At 40.5% G+C, this 23,570-nt stretch overlaps 2 protein-coding genes across 3 annotated transcripts in view; both read right to left on the bottom strand.

Moving 5' to 3' along the window:
* Window positions 1-1,432: 1,432 nt before the first annotated feature.
* Window positions 1,433-20,321, bottom strand: GTSF1 (gametocyte specific factor 1). Of its 2 annotated transcripts, none has more exons than XM_002752558.7 (9): window positions 20,248-20,321; window positions 17,653-17,697; window positions 11,350-11,450; window positions 8,988-9,114; window positions 8,474-8,557; window positions 7,944-8,007; window positions 5,546-5,640; window positions 4,554-4,590; window positions 1,433-1,623 (listed from the first exon to the last, which is right to left on the bottom strand). In XM_002752558.7, exons 2-8 carry the CDS (start codon window positions 17,666-17,668, stop codon window positions 4,574-4,576), a joined length of 504 nt encoding a protein of 167 aa, XP_002752604.1. In that variant the 5' UTR covers window positions 17,669-17,697; window positions 20,248-20,321; the 3' UTR covers window positions 1,433-1,623; window positions 4,554-4,573. The 2 variants fall into 2 exon arrangements, with proteins under 2 accessions (XP_002752604.1, XP_035112439.2); XM_035256548.2 differs by lacking the exon at window positions 20,248-20,321 and adding an exon at window positions 19,011-19,054.
* GTSF1L (gametocyte specific factor 1 like) overlaps window positions 20,048-23,570 on the bottom strand; it is an 18,211-nt gene continuing 14,688 nt past the window's right edge. Inside the window, exons 3-4 of the mRNA XM_078338157.1 lie at window positions 20,248-20,382; window positions 20,048-20,121 (exon numbers count right to left, since the gene is read on the bottom strand). Coding sequence (XP_078194283.1) covers window positions 20,048-20,121; window positions 20,248-20,382 — 209 coding nt within the window. The remainder of the gene's footprint in view (window positions 20,122-20,247; window positions 20,383-23,570) is intronic.

The raw sequence follows: 23,570 nt of genomic DNA, 5'->3' as shown, positions 1-23,570 counted from the left end.
GAAATAAAATCAAAAAGTGTTTTGCATTTTTCAGTAATATGACTTTTTTTTTTGAGTCGGAGTTTCGCTCTTGTTACCCAGGCTGGAGTGCAATGGCGGGATCTCCGCTCACCGCAACCTCCACCTCCTGGGTTCAGGCAATTCTTCTGCCTCAGCCTCCTGAGTAGCTGGGATTACAGGCACGCACCACCATGCCCAGCTAATTTTTTTGTATTTTTAGTAGAGACGGGGTTTCGCCATGTTGACCAGGATGGTCTTGATCTCTTGACCTTGTGATCCACCCGCCTCGGCCTCCCAAAGTGCTGGGATTACAGGCGTGAGTCACTGCGCCCGGCATGACTTCTTTAAAGTTGTTGTGAGGTACTGATTGATATACAAACATAAATGAAGACCAGAATTGGGTATATTTTTTCCTCCTTAATATACTACTACCTTTTCCAGGACAAATAGCCTACTTATGAAGATCGCATAGCTGGAAGCAGAAATAACTACTGTGCTGGGTCTTATCTTGAACCTGCTTTTAAAGATTGGAACTAAATAAACAGCTCTGCTTCATTAGCGGGAGAATCCTGTTTTGTGTAAAACTCTTAGAAGGAGGTATTCCACAGGAGTCCACTCCCCCTTTCTCTCTGTTATCTTCAAACCATGCTAGAGAGATCCTTTTCAGAAATGTTTGTCCGTATACTTCATCCAAGTCCCTATCTATACTAGATCCCAAATCCCTCCCCCGATACTAGACACTTTTAAAACCAAACCTAATGTGATAAAAACCACACAAAACCCCAAAATAATCCAAACAAACAAAAACTGGTCTGAGGAAATTATAAAGTCTCCTTTTAAGGGCCCACAAGATGCTAGGATAGCCAGAACTTTGGGTGTTTCAGAAATTTAAGTCGTTACACACATATCCCAGGGTAGTCAGCAAGGCCTTTACACATTTAAGCTCTGGAGCTTAATCAAATTTCCTATACAGGTGGAAAGTCCATCTCTTCATCACAGACTTCCTTCCCTCCCTTCCAATCTTAATTCCGACATAATCCACACTTAGACTGACAGCTAGTACAACTTCTCGCTGGAATGTGGGAAGATAAAAAAAATAAAACTACCTAGGTTGGAAATAGGCAGTAAGATGTCCTGAAGGTTATAAACAAGAATGGAGTATTTTGCTACGTAAATGGTACGAATATCTCAAAGACTGGATAAACAGATGCACTGATCAGAAAATGTCCATTGCTCTAAACACTAAAAAGAATTTGGTCCATGTGTGTCAGAGAACACAAACACACAGTTATTTTTTCTAACCCAAGTTTCCTGTCTACTTTAGTTGGATCCTATAAGAAAACTTAAAATCATTATGGTTCATTAATGTGGAATTGGACGCGATCTCCGATCTTGGGGCTACAGGTACTTGACCAAACTATGAAGCTATCTATATCACACGTTTATTTGAAAGCTTCTGAGTATGAGGGTTCTTGTATCAAATGAGGATTCAAGAGGGGGATGAAAAAAACTGTACTTGTCAGTTTAGAAAGTCACAGAGAGTTTATCATTCTATAATTAGATGGAGGAAAATGAAGAAGCCACTGGAGCAGGAAGAAGCAAGAGTCTTCTAAGGTCTGGCATCTGCAAGTAAATGGAGAAAAAAAAAGTTCTCAGTTCCTTTCAATGAAAAAAGCACCAACTACATCTGACAATGGGCCACACAACTATAACCAATTAAGTTATCTTGGTCTGCTGGAGGAATCTGCTGTCATTAATGGCAGAACATGAACTACCTTCTGACCCTTACCTCTTTAGTACCATTGAGCACAGAGAAACTTGTTAACGGAATTAAGAACATTCTGTATAGAAATCAATGTACACTCCTGTGTCAAGAGTTTTGCAAGTGAGGAGAACAGCAGGCAGTTGACTCATTCAGACAACTGATTAACTCCAATTAACTTATCTTGATCTTTTTCTCACACACTGTATTTACTCATAGTTCAAAAATACTTTTTGAGCTTTTACAATATACACTGGGGACAAAAATTAGTATGGTATTACCTGCTTCTGAGGTACTTGTCTAGTAAAAAGTGGAGTTGTTGATAAAAACGAATAGGATAAAGCACATTAAGTGCTAAGTGAACAGACCCTTGTCATGTATGTACATTCAAAAACATTTCACCCACACTTAAGTTCCTTAAGGGCATAGTCATACTTTTCTTTTGCATCCTTCCAAAGAAACTAGACAATTCTGCAACAACAGGCATTGAAAATAATACTTCATGGCCGAGTGCGGTGGCTCACGCCTGTAATCTTAGCACTTTGGGAGGCCAAGGTGGATCACCTGAGGTCAGGAATTCAAGACCAGCCTGGCCAATGTGGCGAAACATCGTCTCTACTAAAAATACAAAAATTAGCTGGGTGTGGTGGTGCATGCTTGTAATCCCGGTTACTTGGGAGGAAGGAGAATTGCTTACACCTGGGAGGTAGAGGTTGTAGTGAGCCGAGATGGCGCTACTGCACTCCAGCCTGAGCGATGAGAGACTCCATCTCAAACAAAACAACAACAAAAAAACCCCTTCATTTTTATTAAGATGATAAGGTCTGTGGCTGCTTAAGGATTCTTATCTAACCTATTTTTCAGATTCCTCAGGAGTTACACAGAAAAATAAATTTCTTGTGTGTAGGGAGTTGAACCGCAAAGAGTTTCTAAAGGCGAAATGGGTCTGGTCTTAAGTTACAGACACAGAAATTTCTCCTAGGTTTTCATCTTAGAGTAGCCATTTTTACTAGACAGCTATTTATATTGTTTGATTGCTAGACACCTTGTATAGCATATCAGAGAGGAACTGAAAGTTCACCATTTATCCAGGTCTGTTCAATGTATGCTTCTCTTCCAATCCCCCCTTGTTTTTAGAGACAGGGTCACTATGTTGCTCAGGCTGGTCTTACATTCCTGGGCTCAAGCAATCCTTTTGCCTTTAGTCCCCCAAAGTGTTGGGATTACAGGTGTGAGTCACTGTGGCCAGCCCTCCCTGCTTTTGTTTTTTTAAGAGACAAGGTCTCACTATGTTGCTGAGGATAGAGTACAGTGGCTATTCACAGGCACAGTCATGTGTACTATATCCTTGATCTCCTGGGCTCAAGTGATCCTTCTGTGTCTCAGCCTCTCAAGTAGCTGGAATGACAGGTGCATACCACCATACTCAATGTATGCTTTTCTGATGCACCCCAGTGCTGTTGTATCTCTTTTCCTTTGGAGACAAAATCCCATTTTCTGGCTTTCAAATGTATTTAACAATTTGATGTCAGAATCTACTAGGAAAAATGGCTGTTACCTAGATAACTATTATTGTCTATAGCTAAGAGATGTTAACTTTTAGCATCTCTTTTCTTCTTCTTACCAGAAGAAACATCAGTCTTACCGCAAAATGAAACTAACTCAAAGATTTATCTACTTCACTGTTCAAAGAGAGTGAATAGACTGGAATGTAAGAGGCCAATTATTCATTAATTCAATAAATATTCACTGAGGGCCTACTAACTGCAAAACAGTTGGGATATAATCTCATTCTCAGCCTTTGCGACATTCCCTTTGCCAAAAGCAATGTGGTTGGGCAACCTCAGCCAAGACGACATTTGAAGACTCAAACTTGGCTCTGCTATAGGCACATGGGTAACTTAAAGGAAAGGCTTCATCTGTGAAAAGTGAGAGAGATTTTGGTCTCTTCATACAGATTTTGTGAGGTTCTGCCAAATTGAATACTCAGGTATTTTTTTTTTTTTTTTGAATACTCAGGTATTTTGATCAACAGTGTAAAACTCTTAGAAACTCAACACTTTTATTTTTTAAAATTTATTTTATTTTTGAGACGTAGTCTCACTCTGTGGCCTAGAGTGGAGTGCAGTGGCATGATCTCAGCTCACTGCAGCCTCCGCCTCCTCCTGGTTCAAGCGATTCTCCCACCTCAGGCTCCCGAGTAGCTGGGATTACAGGCATTTGCCACCATGCCCAGCAAATTTTTGTATTTTTAGTAGAGACAGGGTTTCACCATGTTGGCCAGGCTGGTCTTGAACTCCTGACCTCAAGTGGCCTGCCCGCCTGGGCCTCCCAAAGTGCTGAGATTACAGGCATGAGCCACCGCACCCGGCCAGAAACAAAACTTTTAAGTGCTCATTAAAGAGAGTATGAATTTTTTGATGAGTATTAAACTGTACTGCACAGGGAATGAATTGCAGAGCAGTGAAGCACAGCTGTCTGATTAATCTCAGTCCATTAAAAGAGGCGTGATAGATCTAGAATGCAACTTTGATTAAAAAAAAAGAAGGCAATGTGTACTAATGTTAGAGAAAACAACTTGGCATGTTAACAGAATTCTAATTTAACCAGTAGATGCCTATTCATTAGCGTGTAAAGCCATAACAGAGGCTATATACTTAAAAAACACATGCACACACAAAGCTTTAATTTGGTACCATAATCTGAAAGAAAATTGGGCCCAAATTGCTTAATGTCCAGTTAAATCTTGCTACCATATGAAGAGATAGTGAAATAAAACTGAAACACTTACTTGATGAGATAGGTATTCAGTTACTGTGCATTTCCATCTACAAGTAGAAATATTTCAAAATAAATACACCATGCCAACTGGAATTCACTCCATCCCCTATTCTTACTAAACAAATGACTTATTCCTGGGTATACTGAATTATAATATAAAAGTAGAAGAATTTAATATTAATAATCAGATTTCATTCAAGAGCATGGGAAAAGAAAACAGACCTCCACATATCAAGCTGTTTGGCATATAATTTGGTGACTTCGTATTTTGGGAAATGGAAGTATCCAAAGAGAAATGTTTTAAAGTGAATCCTCTAGCCACCTAAAAATTAGCTCAAGCAGTAGCAAAGACTGAAATAAAGAGAATCTGAATCTATGGGCAACAATGGAAAAGAAAAGTTTGTATTAAGTAAAAATGACAGTATCTTGGGTGTTCCCTATGTGGAAATTTCATTATGAGCGTAATATGATACAAATGTAGTCCTTGTTTACCCAGCATGACCTCTGAAGTCTAGGGAGGACATCTGAATACCATTCTTTATGCTGGTTCCTATGACTTATGGCTTTCATTTTCTCTCTATACTCATTTCGTTTCCGGCCCTCACAATCCAATTTCTGATCCCAATTCCCTACTGGTATTATGCCTTGAAAAAAATCAGGGATGGCTTCCTCCTAGTCCAAATCATCAGCCTTTTTATTGGCTCCCAATTTTTCTTGTGGTATTTGATGTCAGTGGTCATCCCACCTTGAAAATATTCTTTTGGCTTCTGTGATCTTACACATTCCTGTCCATAATTTCTTGCTGATTTCCTAATCTAGTATTTCCTAATCAGGATCAGTAGGGTGAACTGAGTAGTCTTTAGGGAATGCAATTTAAGGAGGCACTCACTTTAAGGGTCATGGAAGTACAAGGTCTTCAGACTGAACACATCTGAATAATCAAGATCAACTGTATTTAGCACAATAGGAAGAGTAAAACTATTTTGCCTCCATTTCACTTACTGTTTTTCCATGGCAGAACATACGGCAGAGATTTGGGAACTCGCATGCCTGAAGCCAGGTTATTCTTATGTTCCATAACTATGTTGTTTGCAGGGCTGCAAAAAGATGAATTTAGCTATGTTGGCAGATCAGTATCATTCAAGCAGCACACGTAAGATAATCAAGATGTGTTTTTTGTAATTTGGGGAAAAACAACAACCTACATTCATCTGAAATGTAAACACATTTCCATCAAAACGTTCCGGCAATTAGAATGATTAACACTTACTTCTCTGGAAAGCTCCCTGTTCTGTACAGGCATTAAGATGGGTCTAACCATTTTCATTTTCTAGAAATTGAGATAAACAGCAATGCCATCTACTGTTCAGCTGTATGACAGGCTCATCAACTCACTCAATAAACATAAGAGATAAAATAAAGTGCTAAGACAACCAAACCAAAAGCAGCAAATCTTCAACTGAGGTAAAATTAAAAGTTGCAGCCAACTGAATTCATTTTTTAAGTTTTTCTATCTTGGTGCACATAAAATAGTATACACTTAAAATTATTTATTGACCTCAATAGTTAAAAAATAAAAACTTGATAAGCATTCTATTTGGGGAAAAAAGTGAAGTCTAGCATCTTATTCCTTTACTTCCTAAACCAGAAATAATCTCATTTGGGTTTGAAATGTGATCTTCCAAGGTTGCAGTAATGGTGGTAATGAGAAATAGTTTCATTCTTTCTTATTTATTTATTTGCAAGGACTTTTTATGTAACCCAGGCTGGAGTGCAGTGGCACAATCATGGCTCACTGCAACCTCGACCTCCTGGGCTTAAGTGATCCTCTGGTTTCAGCCTTCCAAGTAGCTGGAACTATACATAGGCATCCACCACCATGCCCAGCTTATTTTGTTTAAAAAAATTTTTTTTTTTGTAGAGACAGGATCTCACTGTGTTGCTCATGTTGACTTTGAATTCCTGGCCTCAGCGATCTTCCCGCCTTGGCCTCCAGGTATGAGCTACTCTGTGCCTGGCCAGAAATCTTACAGTTTTAGAGCTGGGCATGATGGCTCAGGCCTGTAATCCCAACACTTTGGGAGGCCAAGGGGGGTAGGATTAATTGAGGCCAGGATGTTGAGACTAGGCAACATAGTGAGACCTTGTCTCTACTATTAATAAAGAATTAGCTAGGTGTGGTGGTGAGTCCCTATAGTCCCAGCTATTTGAGAGGCCCAGGGGAGGAGGATCGCTTGAGTTCAGAAGGTAGAGCCTGCAGTAAGCCATGATCATGCCATTACACTCTAGGCTGGTTGACAGATTCCCTGTCTCTCTAAAAAAAACAAATTAGATACAAAATCAGTGGGAAGAAGAGATGCATATTCTTTCCTAATAGGTACTCTGGATTTTCCAATCTCAAATAAAGAATTTTTAGCTGGGTGCAGTGGCTCATGCCTGTAATCCCAGTACTTTGGGAGGCTGAGGTGGACGGCTCATTTGAGGTCAGGAGTTTGCGACCAGTCTTACCAACATGGAGAAACCCAATTTGTACTAAAAATACAAAAATATCTTGCCATGGTGGCACATGTCTGTAATCCCAGTTACTCGGGAGGCTGAGGCAGGAGAATAGCTTGAACCCGGGAGGTAGAGATTGCAGTGAGTCAAGATTGTGCCATCGTGCCATTGTACTCCAGCCTGGGCAAAAATTGTGAAACTCTGTCTCAAAAAAAAAAAAAAAAAGAAAGAAAGAATGACTTTTTCCTTAATGCTGGTTACCTAAAGTAAAAATGATCCAAGTGGTCTAGTGGGAGAATTTTTTCAAAGCATTAAAATAATGTAAACCTGCTGGGTGCAGTGGCTCACACCTGTAATCCCAACAGTTTGGGAGGCTGAGGCAGGCAGACCACCTGAGGTTGGGAGTTTGAGACAACCCTGACTGACATGGAGGTACCCAGTCCCTATTAAAAATACAAAAAATTAGCTGGGTGTGATGGTGCATGCCTGTAATCCCAGCTACTTGGGAGGCTGAGGCAGAAGAATCGCTTGAACCTGGGAGGCGGAGGTGGCAGTGAGCTGAGATCATGTCAATGCACTCCAGCCTGGGCTACAAGAGCAAAACTCTGTCTCAAAAAAAAAAAAAAAAGTAAACCTAGCAAAAAATACCTGAATGTCTGGGGCCACTGTTTCTCTTGCTAAACTATAATGTATTTTTGTATCCCTAATGATTAGCACAAAGCACATGACCTTTTTATGAATCAAGAACTAATATGAAAAAAATGCCAAAATAATATCTAAACTACCATCAAGGAACATCATTAAAGAAAGTGGTCAATTCATGCTCTGGTGGCTTCTCTTGATAACAAGAACATTCTGATTTTGGCGAAGCAGTGTTGGGATAAGACCATTTCATTTCACTTACCTGTTGTTGTCACAGTAGTGAGTTGTGCCCCAGACAAATGGGGTACTGGTCTGTTCCCGCAAATCTGTCAAAGGAAGCAAAACATAGTCTGTAGTACTACTAGCTAAGACACCAGTTCATGTTAGTTGAAATTATAAGATGGGAAATAATATAGCTAAGTTTTGGAGAAGCAAGTAAAAATTGATCAAGTACCCTGCCTAAGTGACACAGTAGCAAGAATTTAATTGAAGGATATAAACACAAGTGACATAAATAATAATAAACGTGCCTAGTAACAATCAAACACAGATGGTACAACACAATTTATGGAAAAAAACAGATGCAAAGAAGTGCTTTTTCCAATCAAGAGGGATCGGCTGTTCCACGTGTCTGCACAGCGATACAAATGTGCTCGTTTTGGGGCCCAATAAAAATAATAAGGCATTCTGAACAACGTGGGATGTTCATAAAACAGGAAAATCTCCCTTCTGTCTTAAGCAAATGACTTGAGATTTAGACATTGTGAAGAAAAAGATGTAGAGGCAGCTCACCTTTATCCCAGTCTTCATCGCAAGGAGGGCACTGCCATGTGCTCTCAGCCAGAGTCTCTTGTCTAAGGCTCCTGGTTTGGTTGACTGCAAGACAATAAAAATTGGATATAAGAAGGGGATATTGCCAAGTTATTGTGTTCAAAGGGACTAGGAGCTTAAAAATTTGCACGGTAGCCTGTTGGGTCTTTATTTCTGAAAAATGGATAGCATAAAAGCTAAACAGAGGGATTATCTCTTTGCTAACAGAAGAAAGGCAGAAACGAAAATGTTTACCATATTTATGGCAATAAAATATTTTTAGATGAATTATTAGTAAAATGAACCAGACTGTTCAGAAAACAGTCTGACATATACAATCTGACAACCTATTGCTGCTGTGATACAAATCTCAAAGGTGGAAAAGTATTGTTCTTCTGAAACAATAAAAGCCAAAAATCAAGCTGACAATGTAGCATAATACAAGTCTGAAGGAGATAACCTCCAGTACTGAAACATTTTAGATAGTGAGTCTTACCAACATCTTGTTCAATACAACTTCTGTCATCACAGCTTGAGATATGATGACTAATTTCAGCTCGAGGAACCTGGTGGCGAGCATTAAAGGGACAAGTAGCCAATTTACTTGCAACATCAGGATGATTCTGTGGAATCAAAATTAAGGGATCTGTCAGTTCTCTGGATCTCTTAACGTCAAAGGGGAGTAGTTAAGCCTTGTTCTATAAATGCCTCCTCTAAAATTCCTCAATAAACACCTGGCTTAACTACAAGCAAACTCATAGTACAAAACTAAGAGGGAATTATTTATTGTTCATATCGACGATTACTTCAAAATCATCAAAACCTAAGTCTTTTTGTTATGACTGTAGAGACTGACAACACAGATACTGGGGTTTAAGTGCTTTATGTAGAGTTAAGACATCTTTCCTCCCTGTTTATTTCTCAGAGTCACAAGATTCAGGCAGCACAGCCTGTAATGAGAGAGCTCTCTGGATGTCTTTGAAAGCCGATATTCAGGATGAATAGTAACACTAAAACACACTCTTAGTCTGCATTGCAGTTGTGCCCCTGCTTTTGCAATACAATAGTGCTGGAAAATAGCTGTTGTAAGGGAGCCGCCGAAGAGGCAAACCAATGATTTTTCAGATTAACACAGTGACGCTTATTTAAAGTAATGATGCCTGAAATGAAGCTCTGAACAATTTGACTTTTATTTCAGATATTTCACTAAGGAAAAACCCGAATGATAGAGTCTACTTTGCTGACCAAGTCCCTTATTTTAAAACAAAACAAAGGGTTTAGTATCACCCATATCCTACGGCAAATATACAAGCAATTAAGAAATTTATTAGAAAGAAAAAGGTCAGAAATGAAACTCGAAAAAGTAAAAATAATATGAAGTAGGGAGAAGGCTAGAAAAATATATGGGAGTGAGAAACTTGCAGGCATCTGCGTTATTTTCTTAAGTAATATCAGGCATTCAATACAAAAGTTCTGTGGCTAAAGATTAAGAACATTAGAAGAGGGGAGTTATGATAGTGTCTTTTTCACCACTTGGCTCCACTTGGGAAATGTTTGAGAGCCTAGAGGGGACGATGTTGTAGTGCTATCTGCTGTTCCATGTTATCCAAGTTTAATGTTAAGGGATCCTTGCTCTGGAGATTAAAAGGAGCTGGAGAAATAACATAGACATATTATATTTCTAGAATTATACAAGAAATACTTTTTAAAGGATGTTAAACCTGAATTATATGCAGTTTGGATTAAATACATCAATTATTTTCCAAGCATAAATTCTCGCAGAATTTTGCCTTCTGTATCAGCATTCTAACAACAGTGTCAAAGTGTCTCAATTAATGCATCATTAAAGTAGTTTATATCAGCTAAATTTATAAAAGAGTGACCAGAAAGAAAATCCTTATTTTTTTTTTAAAAGATGTTTATTGTTAAAACTTGGAGATAAAGTTATTTAAAAAAAAAATTTTTTTTTGAGATGGAGTCTTACTCTGTTGCCTAGACTGGAGTGCAGTGGCACGATCTCGGCTCACTGCAACCACCGCCTCCCAGGTTCAAGTAATTCTCTGCCTTAGCCTCCCGAGTAGCTGGGATTACAGGTGCCTGCCACCATGCCTAGCTAATTTTTGTATTTTTAGTAGAGATGTGGTTTCACTATCTTGATCAGGCTGGTCTTGAACTCCTGACCTTGTGATCCACCTGCCTTGGACTCCCAAAGTGCTGGGATTACAGGCGTGAGCCACCACACCCGACTGAGATACGATTATTTTTAGGAATAATTTTTCTTGGGCTAACTTCTAGCTGTTCAAGCTCTAAAATTTCTAAACAAAATAATCAGAAAAAGTGAATTATAGGACCCAATCCTAATTTGGCTGATGAATACATCAAATTTGCAAGACAGACAAATTTACAATTTCTCATTGTTAGCAAAAATTAGCCTATTTACAAAGGGTGAGAAGACTCTAGAGATACCATTTATAACCAGGCGCAGTGGTTCACACCTGTAATCCCAGCACTTTGGGAGGCCGAGGTGGGTGGATTACCTGAGGTCAGGAGTTCAAGACCAGCCTGACCGTCATGGAGAAACCCCATCTTTGAAAAAAAAAAAAAAAAAGCAACATCTGAGATACCATTTATAAAGGGTCACTAGTTAATGAAAAGAAAGCCAAAACAAGAAAAAAATTATCCTAAGGAATGAACAAATGCCTTTCTATAAATGTTGGTATTTAACAGAGGTGGATTCCCCAAACAATTCTGGCAATCGATTAAAACATTTATGATACAATTATTTGAGGTTTATAAAATACGGCCTTTTAAAAGAACTCAGAAGGCATTAGAGAGCAAATTATAGATTAACACCCTACCTTTCTGCACTTGATAAGATGATAAGGAAATCTGCAAGCTCTGATTTGATGGTTTTTATCATAGGGGCATTGCAATAGCTTCTCAGGGTCCAGGGAGTCAGCTGAAAGGGAGAAGTATTTCGGTAAGTAAAACAATAACAGGCCCTTATAAAACTACAGCATTCCAGGCACACTGGATTTTTTTCAAGAGAATCTGTAATAATAGAACAATATGGTCTAAAGAAAACTTGGATTAAAAAAAGAGTGATTACACATTTCAAATATTTCTGAATCTTAGTAAGTTCAGCAGAACCAGAAAACTCAGGTGCTAAGTCTCAGTTTCATATTGAATTGAACATAAATATTGTTTTCATGGTTACTCTTACTATAAAACAAAGTTAAATAAAATGTCATCCTCTTTTCTAAAAGCACTAATTCAGGGTTATTCCTATTCTCTAGCTAGTCTATTCAGAGCCTCCCAACCAGTATGCTGAAGTTGAAATGGATAGCTGGTGTGCTAATACACTGATCTGGGGGCCCACTGCAAGTTCCAGACATCCCCACCCCCCATCTCCAGAGGCAAGTTGAGAGCAGTCAATCCCCTTCACCAGCATCTTCATCTATTACTTGTATCCCGTGACATGAACAAAGTTGGTAAGCACTGCTCTGTATCAATTATATGTTCTATGGAAGCTTGAAAAATATTAGTGGATTGGTGATTTCTTTTTCATCTGCCTGCTTTAACTTACTCCTATAAGTAGTTCCTGATCTTGATTATTCTGGTTACCTCTCAAATGAAACCAATGCTGTTATCAGACAGGTAGTTTTTACTTTTCATATTTTGGAACACAGGTGAGAACTAAATAGAGAATTCTTTAATCTAGTGACTATTACATTTGCCAGCTAAAAAATAGAACAATCTACAAAAACAGAACCTCCTGAGGTTAAGACAACTGCAGACATATGGAACTGCTGTGTGAAAGAAAGCCCCTAACCTATAAAATGCTATTTAAAATGACCCTTAGGCTATACAAGATGCCCGGGCTGAGCCCCAAATTTTAACAAGTCTGGTTAAGGAAGGGAAATTAAATGGTTAAGCACATTCTGGTATATTATAAGACAAGAGGCAACCTAATAAATTGCTCTTGCCACCCCAGAAGGCAATGATAAAAGTGAAATAAGATAAACAATTCACATTTGATAAGAAGCTTATAAACCAGGAGACTGCTATGAAAATCAGAAGTCAGTGGGGAATTGAAACAGACAGTTTCACTGGAAGAGTGGTAAACATGGAATAAATTGCTAACCATGATCGTGATGCAAATGAGCCAGAAAGGTGACTTGAAGGACGGAATGAATAGCAAGGAAAAGTCTTAAAGGACAGGCAGGCTTATTATGCCAACCAGGCTCTTCTTGACCAGCAATGTTTTCATATTTCTGAAGCTTTCATATTTCTGAAGCTTTCATATTTCTGAAGCTTCAGGACAAACAGGTAGAGTTTACAGATGAAATTCCTGTTAGTTTCCCTTCATTTAATCCATTCCCATCACCAGCAAATGTTAGGCCATGTCAGCAGCTGACAGACTGGATGGGACCTTATATTCATATATATTGTACTGCCCATATAGTAGCATATGTTGGAGTTGATAATGAGAGCTTCTCATTGTAATGCTTTACTTTTTGGTCTCCAGCAATTTAGGTCAACTTTAACCTGGCTTTCTATATTAAAAAAAATTCTTTTTGATTTAAAAATCTTTTTTTTTTGAGACAGAGTCTTGTTCTGTTGCCCAGGCTCGAGTTAAGTGGCGTGATCTCGGCTCACTGCAACCTTTGTCTCCTGGGTTCGAGTGATTCTTGTGCCTCAGCCCCTAGAGTAGCTGGGACAAAAATCTTTGTCATAAAAACACATATAAGATTTACCATGTTAACCATTTTTAAGTATACAATGTATACAGTGTTAAGTATTAATATATTCCCACTGTTGTGCAACTAATCTCCAAAAGTTTTTCATTTTACTAAACTGAAACTCTATACCCATTAAACGTCAACTCTCCATTCCCCATGCCCTCCAGCTCCTGGCAGCCACCATTCTACTTTTTGTTTTGGTGAGTTTGACTAGATACATCATATACATGAAATCATAGCTTTTATTATACTTTAAGTTCTGGGGTACATGTGCAGAACATGCATGTTTGTTACATAGGTATACACATGCCATGGTGGTTTGCTGCATCCATCACCCCATCACCTACATTAGGTGTTTCTCTTAATGCTATGCCTCTCCAATCCCCCAACCTCCGTCTTTTTCTTTTTGTAATTAGCTTATTTCACTTAACCTAAGGTCCTCAGGGTTTATCCATGCTATAGCATGTGACAGTATTTCCTGTATCTTCTATCTTGCAATTTGCTTTCTTTACTTTTTTGCTTAATGTATCTTGGAGTTCCTTCCATATCAGTACATAAAAGGAATACTTCATTGCTTCATATGGATGTGCCAAATTTTTTATTATTATTTTTCTGGTTCACGTTCTCTCATGAGGTTGCAGGATGTACCGAATTTTTAATTGATTTTCTTATTAATGGACATTTAGGTTGCTTCCAGTTTTTACTATTTGTTTTGACAGAGTTTTGTTCTTGTTGTTCAGGCTGGGGTGCAATGGTGCAATCTCGAGGCTCACTGCAACCTCCGCTTCCTAGGTTCAAGCGATTCTCTTGCCTCAGCCTCCCAAGTAGGCAAGATTACAGGCGCCCACCACCATGCCTGGCTAATTTTTTTGTATTTTTAGTAGAGAATGGCCAGACTGGTCTTGAACTCCTGACCTCGGGTGATCCACCAGCCTCAGCCTCCCAAAGTGCTAGGATTATAGGCGTGAGCCACCGTGCCCAGCCCAGTTTTTACTATAATATACAATGCTGTGACTAACAATCTGGTTTATTCTTCTTTGCATATGTATATATATTTTTTTGAGACAGGGTCTCACTCTGTTGCCCAGGCTAGAGAGTGTAGTGGTGTGATCCTGGCTCACTGCAACCTACACTTCCTGGGTTTAAGTGATTCTTGTGCCTTCGCCTCCCCAAGTAGCTGGGATTACAGGTATGCCTGGCTAACTTTTTGTATTTTTAGTAGAGACAGGGTTTTGCCATGTTGGTCAGGCTGGTCTTGAACTCCTGGCCTCCTGTGATCTGCCTGCCTCAGCCTCCCAAAGTGCTGGGATTACAGGCATAAGCCACCATGCCTGGCGAATGTATGAGTATTTCTCTTGGATAAACACCTAAGAGCATTGCATTGAAATGTCTCTGCATTGAAAGTTGTAATAAATACTAACAAACTGCTCTAAAAATTTTTGTCTGGCTTCCTGGGACTATAACATACTTTGGAAAACAAAGTAGGTCTATTTGACAAGCTTTCTCTAAAAGCACAGACTCAGCTGTTCCTCACATTTGGGTAGGGCCCAAAACCCATGGTGAGAAATGGAGGAAACTTCATGGAAATAAGGAATTAGGCCTGACAAAAGTATCATAAGCTAAGAGGTAGAGCCCAAAGAGGGAAGACAGAGTTCTTCAGGAATCTACAAGATTAACTTGGAAAGCCAGGTCAATCTGGGAAAAAGGTCAAGTATAGTCTTAAGGCAGTGTTTGTCAAAGTTTAGCTTACTCTCCAGGTGTTACATCACTTAGGGACTGTGTTAAAGTGCAGATTCTGATTCAGAAGGTCTGGGATAAGGCCTGAGATTGTTCATTTCCAACACACTCCCAGGGATATGTAAGAAAAAAAATGTGGCTGAAAAAAGTAACAAAGAACTGAGAGACAGAAAGGGGAGATGTTTTCTAATGTAATAGTAGTATACTTTCAAGAATAAGTATATATATATATATATATATATATATATATATATATATGTGTGTACCACAAAGAGACTTCACATTCTTGTTTTTCCTTTTGAGACAGTCTTGCTCTGTTGCCAGGAAGTAGTGCAATCTCAGCTCACTGAGTGCAGTGATCTCAGCTCACTGCAACCTTTGCCTCCTGGGTTCAAGCGGTTCTCCTGACTCAGCCTCCCGAGTAGCTGGGATTACAGGTGTGTGCCACCACGCCCAGCTAATTTTTATATTTTTAATAGAGAAATGGGGTTTTACCATGTTGGCCACTGATGGTCTTAATCTCTTGACCTCATAAACCACCCGCTTTGGCCTCCCAAAGTGCTTGGATTACAGGTATGAGCCACCGTGCCCGGCCTTCTTTTTTTCTTATTAAGAGACAGGGTTGACCAGGCACAGTGGCTCATGCCTGTAATCCCAGCACGTTGGGAGGCTGAAGTGGGTGAATCACTTGAGGCCAGAAGTTCAAGACCAGCCTGGCCAACATGGCGAAACCCCATCTCTACTAAAAATATAAAAATCAGCCGGCAGCCTGACCAACATGGTGAAACCCCATCTCTACTAAAAATACAAAATTAGCCGGGTGTGGTGGCACATGCCTGTGATCTTAGCTACTCGGAAGGCTGAGGCAGGAGAATCACTTGAAACCATGAGGCAGAGGTTGCGGTGAGCCAAGATTGCGCCATTGTACTCCAGCCTGGGCAACAAGAGCAAAACTCCGTCTCAACAAAATTAAAAAATAAATTAGCTGGGTGTTGTGGCATATGCCTACAGTCCGAGCTACTTGGGAGGCTGAGGCAGAAGAAACACTTAAACCTGGAAGGAAGCGGTTGTAGTGAGCTGAGATCATCATTGCACTCTAGCCTGGGTGTCAGAGTGAGCGTCCTCCTCAAAAAAAAAAAAAAAAAAGAGGGTCTTGCTCTGTCACCCAGCCTGGAGTGTAGTGGTGTGATCATAGCTCACTGTAACTTCTAACTCCTGGGCTCAAGTGATCCTCCTGCCTCAGCTGCCTGAGTAGCTGGGATTACAGGCATGAGCCCCATTGCACCTGGCTCAGGAATTTCACATCTTAAGTAAAAATACTTTAAGAAGGCAGGGTGCAGTGGCCCACACCTGCAATCCCAACACTTTGGGAGGCCGAGGTGAGCGGATCACAAGGTCAGGAGTTCAAGATGAGCCTGCCCAATATGGTGAACTCTGTCTCTACTTAAAAAAAAAAAAAATTTAGCTGGGCAAGGTGGCATGTGCCTGTAGTCCCAGCTACTCAGGAGGCTGGGGCAGAAGAATCATTTGAACCCAGGAGGCAGAGGTTGCAGTGAGCCAAGATTGCACCACTGTACTCCAGCCTGGGTGACAGAGTGAGACTCTGTCTCAAAAAAAAAAAACAACCCAAAACTTTAAGAATAATTCAAGGGCAGGGGATCCCTATAAGAGATCAGTGATTCTCAAAGTGTGGTCCTCGGATCAACATTGCTGGTAACTTGTTAGAAATGCAAATTCACAGATACCAGACCTTTTGCATCAGAAATTCTGGGGGTGGGACCCAGCAATCTGTTTCAACAAGCTTTTCAGGTGATTCTGCTGCATACTGAAGTTTGAGAATGTGTTCTAGATATTTAATAAAGATTATTTCTATGTAGTTTCTGTATTTTGGAGATACAGCTCTCCACTGGACTCTTCCTAGAGGGCAGAATGGGACTGAAATATCCTTTAGTTGGAATTTTTAATTATAATGAGATTCTGAACAAGACAGCAAAGTAGGAAGAAAAAGTAGATACTGTTGACAAGTTGTATCCACAGGCATAAACTCAATATTCCTCAAAGTTAGTCAGAGCCTAAAAATCATAGAGTCTGTGGTATCATGTAGGGTACTAGATATAAACATGACAGAGGACTTTGGTTCTGATTCTGTCCCTAACTATGTAAACTTGGGCAAAATTAATCCATCTAGGTTCTATTTTCTCTGTTGTAATACATGATTTTTCAAGTCCCTTTTGTATAATTCAGGTGCTGGCTCCCCTTTGATTTCCTGGGCCATCTAGGGTTCCTGGATCACTTGAGAATAAGAATCCTTTCCAGATTTCTTATCCTAAAAACCCAATGTACATCACCGCTATTATTTAAGTATGCTGTATTACTCCTCACAGTAGAAAGTAGAGGTTACTTTCCCTGTGTCATACATACAAGGAGAAGCTGAAGTCCTGCCTCGTTTAATATAGCTTAACCAAGGTGTCCTAACTGTGGCCTTTTCAAACCTTTATGACTTCTCATACCTCTTAATTTTCAAGTATCTTATTTTAAATTTGGGCAATACCATACAGACTTTTCCTCCTCAGCAGTTGGGGAGAAGTCCGACTTTTTCCCAGTACACTAAAAGTCCTGTCAGATATAAAACTATATGCAAATGATTTAACTTATTTTCTAAAAACAACAAGGAGTACATACTGTAAGTTTCTTCCATGTTGGAACTGAAGGAGCTGAATCCAAGTGCTGGAAAAAACAAAAGTGTAGTTCAGGGAATCAGAAATAAAATGTAACCAAAGGTAACCCTAACAGGTGGAGTCACTTCTGGAACAGAAACTACCCAAGTTCAATATAAGAAACCCTTACTCTCCCCACTCCCTCCAGTATTTTCTTTTCTTTAAAGCATTCTTCTTGGAATCATTTTAATATCATGGCCTAATTCACATTCTTGGAAAAGATTCTAGGGCCTGCCAAATAGTTACGGAAAACCAAGTATGACTCTTACATAGTTCAAATTTAAGCTGTATTTGGGTGACAAAATGTTTACCTTAAGTGCTATTACATGAGTGCCTGTCACTGTTTATCATCTGTTAGGGCTTGATACTATTAATATAATATTATTGATTATAATGTAAATATTAATATTTAACATTAGAGGGGGCAAGCAAGACCATGAGAATACTGTTATTTAAACTTATGCCTAAGGACTGGGAGTGGTCGCTCTCATGCCTGTAATCCCAGGACTTTGGGAGGCTGAGGCTGGAGGATCACTTGAAGCCAGGAGTTTGAGACTAGCTTGGGAACAATGCCAGTGTCTCTACAAACAAAAAACCAAACTTAGCCAAGCCAGGACTACGTGCCTGTAGTCCCAGCTACTCAGGAGGCAAAGGCAGGAGGATCACTTGAGCCTAGGAGCTTTGAGGTTCACGCCCTTGCACTCTGGCCTGGACAATGAAGTGAGATCCTGTCTTTAAAAAAACAAAACAAAAAAACCCTTATACATAAACACAGAAACAGTGTTTTATTATAAAGTTTTCCTCTTGGGTTCATAAAAATACAGATAGGCAGGTTACTAGTTTTGCTCCTCTCTAGGACGTGGAAATGCTGGAAGCCTTTGACAGACAGAATACACTTAACCCTTCCAATATGCTCAGAAACATGAGTTGACTATTTTCATGACTTTTCTTAAACATGACCAGGAAGGGCCACAATGACATTGTCCCTTTTTCTAGTGATGCTTCACCTCCTCTCCCCCGTCTTCAGTGCGAAAGTGGCAGTATTTTAAGCTTCTCCAATTAATACTCGTTCCCTTTATGCACTGAGGGAAAATTTCTCAATGTTAAGACTTAAGAACTGTCCATAGCATGTATAACAGAGTCACAAGAGAACAAATCTGTAACAGGAATGTGAAATATTAAAAGAGAAAGTTTCATAGTTTGAATCTTCTTCTATTAGAAATCTCTTCTACTGAGCACTGAGACTAAATAAATTTATTATTGTGGGAAAAAACTAATGTATATAAAACCGTCCCCATAGGAGACTTCTGAAAAGGGTCTTACTGTCTCTAGAGCATGCTCTCCTGTGGCCCCTCATACAATTCTACACACCTCACCACCCCCCATTCTATGACATAAGCCGTGGTGGAACCTATAATAGGAAATACAAGAAATCAGCCAGAACTCTAGTTTTTTTTGCTGCAGAGCCCCTTTGTTAATGACAATCATTAGTGAATTCGTCTTAAAAATATTTTTCATGTTTATGTTTTGGATCAAGAAATCCCCACTGTCTTTTTGTTTCACTTATATGTTGTTAATTCATACTTTTTCATTAAAAATAAGAGTTTGGGGCAGGACGCGGTGGCTCACGCCTGTAATCCCAGCACTTTGGGACGCCGAGGCAGGTGGATCACGAGGTCAAGAGATTGAGACCATTCTGGTCAACATGGTGAAACCCCGTCTCTACTAAAAATACAAAAAATTAGCTGGGCACGGTGGCGCGTGCCTGTAATCCCAGCTACTCGGGAGGCTGAGGCAGGAGAATTGCCTGAACCCAGGAGGTGGAGGTTGCAGTGAGCCGAGATCGCGCCATTGCACTCCAGCCTGGGTAACAAAGAGCGAAACTCCGTCTCAGAAAAAAAAATTAAATAAAAAAAATAAGAGTTTGGAAGTATATGTTTCTTGATTTTAAGTGAGTGATGAGTACCAGATTCAGCAGCCTGTAAGAAGCCAACCTATTCTTCCCAGACAAAAGGACGAATTACAGGACACTAGAGGAACTGGAATTCACAGTTAACATCACTTATCCATGTCCGTTTTAAGTATCTTCTGCACCAAACTGTTAACCGGGGATTCTTTACCTTTTCCCTAGTCCACGGTGAAACGGGCAAACTAGGCGGAAGCAAACAGGTGTAGGGGATGGATGTAATCGGCTATTGGTTAAAGGCTTAACAGAATTCCGAGCCTTAGTAAAGGAATCATTTTTCTTCCGGGCCTTGGTAAAAGAATCATTTTTCTTGCTTTAAACAACAACAACAACAACAATCACAGTAGATTTAATCAATGAGACTGAATAAGAGGAGGTGGGGTAGGTGGTTAACTTAAAAACGTAGAAAAAGCGCCAAGGAGGCCCTCGAGCGGATGATGCCGTGGAACCGGTTGGTAGCCAAAAGAGCTGCACTTTAAGAGTCCACAAGGCTGAAGGCCACCGGCAGAAAAATAAAAACGGGATATTAGAAGGTGAAGGTATCCCAGTACGCAAAAGAATTGTTCAGGGGTGCCCTGGGACGCCTTTCCTTACCTTGCTCCACACAGGATGTCCTCACAGCCGAGTTCGTTCCTCGCACGCCCCAGCAACGGCCACTTCCGGTGTCTAACGTTGGAGGGGGTGGGGCGCGGACCCACACTTCCTGTGACCGGCAGTCTCTGCTCTGGCCTGGTTGGGGGCTGGGATTTCAGCTGTGGAGCTGAACTGTGGGCCCCTAGATTTAGCTCTCTGGTGGCCCTTCCCCGTGAGGATCTCCTCCTTGGACTCCCCCTCCTTGGACTCCCCCTCCTTGGCCCATCCTACCCTGGCCCCCAGAACAACAGTGGCCTTCAGTGGGTAGAACTCGCATTTCTTTTTTTTTTTTTTTTGAGACGGAGTTTCACTCTTGTTACCCAGGCTGGAGTGCAATGGCGCGATCTCCGCCCACCGCAACCTCCGCCCCCTGGGTTCAGGCAATTCTCCTGCCTCAGCCTCCTGAGTAGCTGGGATTACAGGCACGTGCCACCATGCCCAGCTAATTTTTTGTAATTTTTAGTAGAGACGGGGTTTCACCATGTTGACCAGGATGGTCTCGATCTGCCAACCTCGTGATCCACCCGCCTCGGCCTCCCAAAGTGCTGGGATTACAGGCTTGAGCCACCGTGCCCGGCCGGAACTCGCATTTCTTTCCCGGGGGTTTGTGGCAGCCATCTTAGAAAATGGGCACCTAAGATCACCTGAGGTCAGGAGTTTGAGACCAGCCTGGCCAACATGGTGAAACTTCGTCTCTACTAAAAATACAGAAATTAGCCGGGCGTGGTGGACGGTCACCTGCAATCCCAGCTACTCGGGAGGCTGAGGCAGGAGAATCGCTTGAACCCAGGAGGTGGAGGTTGTGGTGACCCGAGATTGAGCCACTGCCCTCCAACCTAGGCGACAGAGTGAGACTCTGTCTCAAAACAAACAGACAAGAAAAGAAATGGACACCTGAGGGAATGGGACTGGTTAGAGGTGGGGAGCTGCCTGAAAAGAAGCCTTGTTTGTGGAAGCTGTCTAGATAGAAAAGTAATTTAGATTTTGAGGGACGAGAAGAGGAATTATAAAGGAGATGGGCAGTACTGCCACAAAACAATAACCAAGGACAGGAATTTTGTGTCTGGCTGTTCTTGTTTAGCATGTGTTATAAAATCCCAAAATTCTAAAGCCAGTAACTATCTGAGAATGCTTGGTAGGATGATGGTTGTCCCAGTCTGATTAAAGCGAGTTTTAGAGTGGGGGAGAGAGCTTAATGAAGAGTTGGAGAGGACAAGAGGCCCGGAAGGTTACAACTTGATCATGGAAAACCGAACGTAATGGGTGGCTTTGTTCTGGGAAAAAAAAAAGTATAAGCTGCAGTTCTTGTCACCAAAGTGCTTAGAAAAACAAGTCCCAAAGTGGATGAAAGGTTTAATGGCAGTACAAAAAAATGCAAAAAAAAAAAAGTGGTAGAGACTGTAAATTCCTCTAAGGAAAAAATTAATGGAGCCTGAAATGACCTGGGAAGGCACTAGAGAGAAAAGGGACTTGTGGCCTTTGAAGGTTAGACAAAAAAGGGAAGGTGTTGACACTACAGGTAGATCTGGTAATATTTTTCAAAACCAAGAAGTAAAAGATGGGACAGAACATTCTGTGCTGTCCAAGGTGTAGGAGGCTGTCTGGGAGATTAGTCTGGGTGCTGAAATACTGGGATTTCTACAACATTTCAGTGGTATAGAGCCCAAATATGACTTGAGAGGACTATCCTGACAAAAACTGAATGTAGCTTTAGTAAAAAGGATCAGTGGGGCATTTTCTTTTTCTTCTTTTTTTTTTTCTTTTTGAGACAGAGTCTCACTCTGTTGCCCATGCTGGAGTGTAATGGCATGATCTCTGCTTACTACAACCTCTGTCTCCTGGGTTCAAGTGATTCTCCTGCCTCAGCCTTCTGAGAAGCTGGAACTACAGGCAGGCACTACCACGCCTGACCATTTTTTTGTTGTTTGTGTATTTTTAGTAGAGACAGGATTTCACCATGTTGGCCAGGCTGGTCTCGAACTCCTGACCTTAGGTAATCTGCCTGCCTTGGCCTCCCAGAGTGCTGGGATTACAGGCGTGATCCACCGCACTGGGCAAGGGATATTTTCATTTTACATGATTAATTTGTGGACGTCTATTGTTACTCCCTCTGTCCTTGTCCCTTCTTTTCCAACTAAAAGAAGAGTTTGCTTCACAGCCATTAGATCAGATTAAGACACTAAAAAGAACCAAGTGTTTATGGAAGCCAGGCTTAGGCCTTTCTTGTAGGCTAATGGTTCTTAATCTTGTCTGGACCTTAGAATCATCTGGGGAGCTTTTAAGACATAGCATGCTAACTTCCCATCCCAGATCAATTAATGTGAAAGAACCTGGCATAGGTTTTAAAACCTATCCACATGATTTTAATGTGTAGTTAGGGCTGAGAACAACAGACCTAGGCACTGTTTTGAATTTATAAAAGCTATTCTTTCACCGGATGGCCTGGGTGATTCATATGAAGGAGGAGCAAACTGTTAAAGTGCTTTGTGAAAGAATTGCAATGAAGGAAAAGCTTTATTATGAACCTAGCACTACACATTTTTAGAAAAAGTTGCTTTGGAAAATCAGTTTGTTAGAAAATATTTTAAAATGATTTTCATGAAATCCTAAACCTCTGAATTTATCACAGTATCATTAATGCAGATTGGTGGGGCCAGTGTGATTTGAACTGAAATATGTTTTCAGGCTTTAAATTGCAGTAATCTGGTGAAATTGTTGACACTGCTACTGTGACCCATAACTACTTTTTATTCAGATGCCTGCAGATTGAAATTTCTGAGAAAGGAAGAGCTAAGGGCTTAGGAGGATAGGGGAATGGGTACCAAACCAGAATCCAAAGTCAGGCTTCACTGCATTCATAGTAATGCCTTGTCAGGATGCCAGGATCCTCAACTGATAATGCTGTTTCATTTAGCACCTGTGAATAAGCCCAACTTTCAAACAAGCAGAAATCAAACCTGTCTTTCAATGGTGATTTTGAAATAAAAATTCACCACACATCTAATCTTTCTATTCTTAAGTGCTTTGTTCATTCGTTTCCAACCCATAAATTTTCTGCTTTGTCTGAGGTCCCTGCTGCGCTTTCTTTCAGACTGGTTTTCCAGCCAGGTTGATTGTATTTGAAAAGAAAAAAAACAATAAGATAAGGCATTTTATACAAGGGTCATTCTAGAAGCTGGTGGGAATTAATACCCTAAACCGAATCTGATCCATGTTGGTTCTGTCTGTGTGTATATTAGCATTTACCTTTAAATGGTGTGTGTGTGTGTGTGTGTGTGTGTGTG

This window comes from Callithrix jacchus, chromosome 9, assembly GCF_049354715.1.
Source record: "Callithrix jacchus isolate 240 chromosome 9, calJac240_pri, whole genome shotgun sequence".
Lineage (NCBI taxonomy): Eukaryota > Metazoa > Chordata > Mammalia > Primates > Cebidae > Callithrix > Callithrix jacchus.
This window is presented reverse-complemented; position numbering and strand designations above follow the sequence as displayed.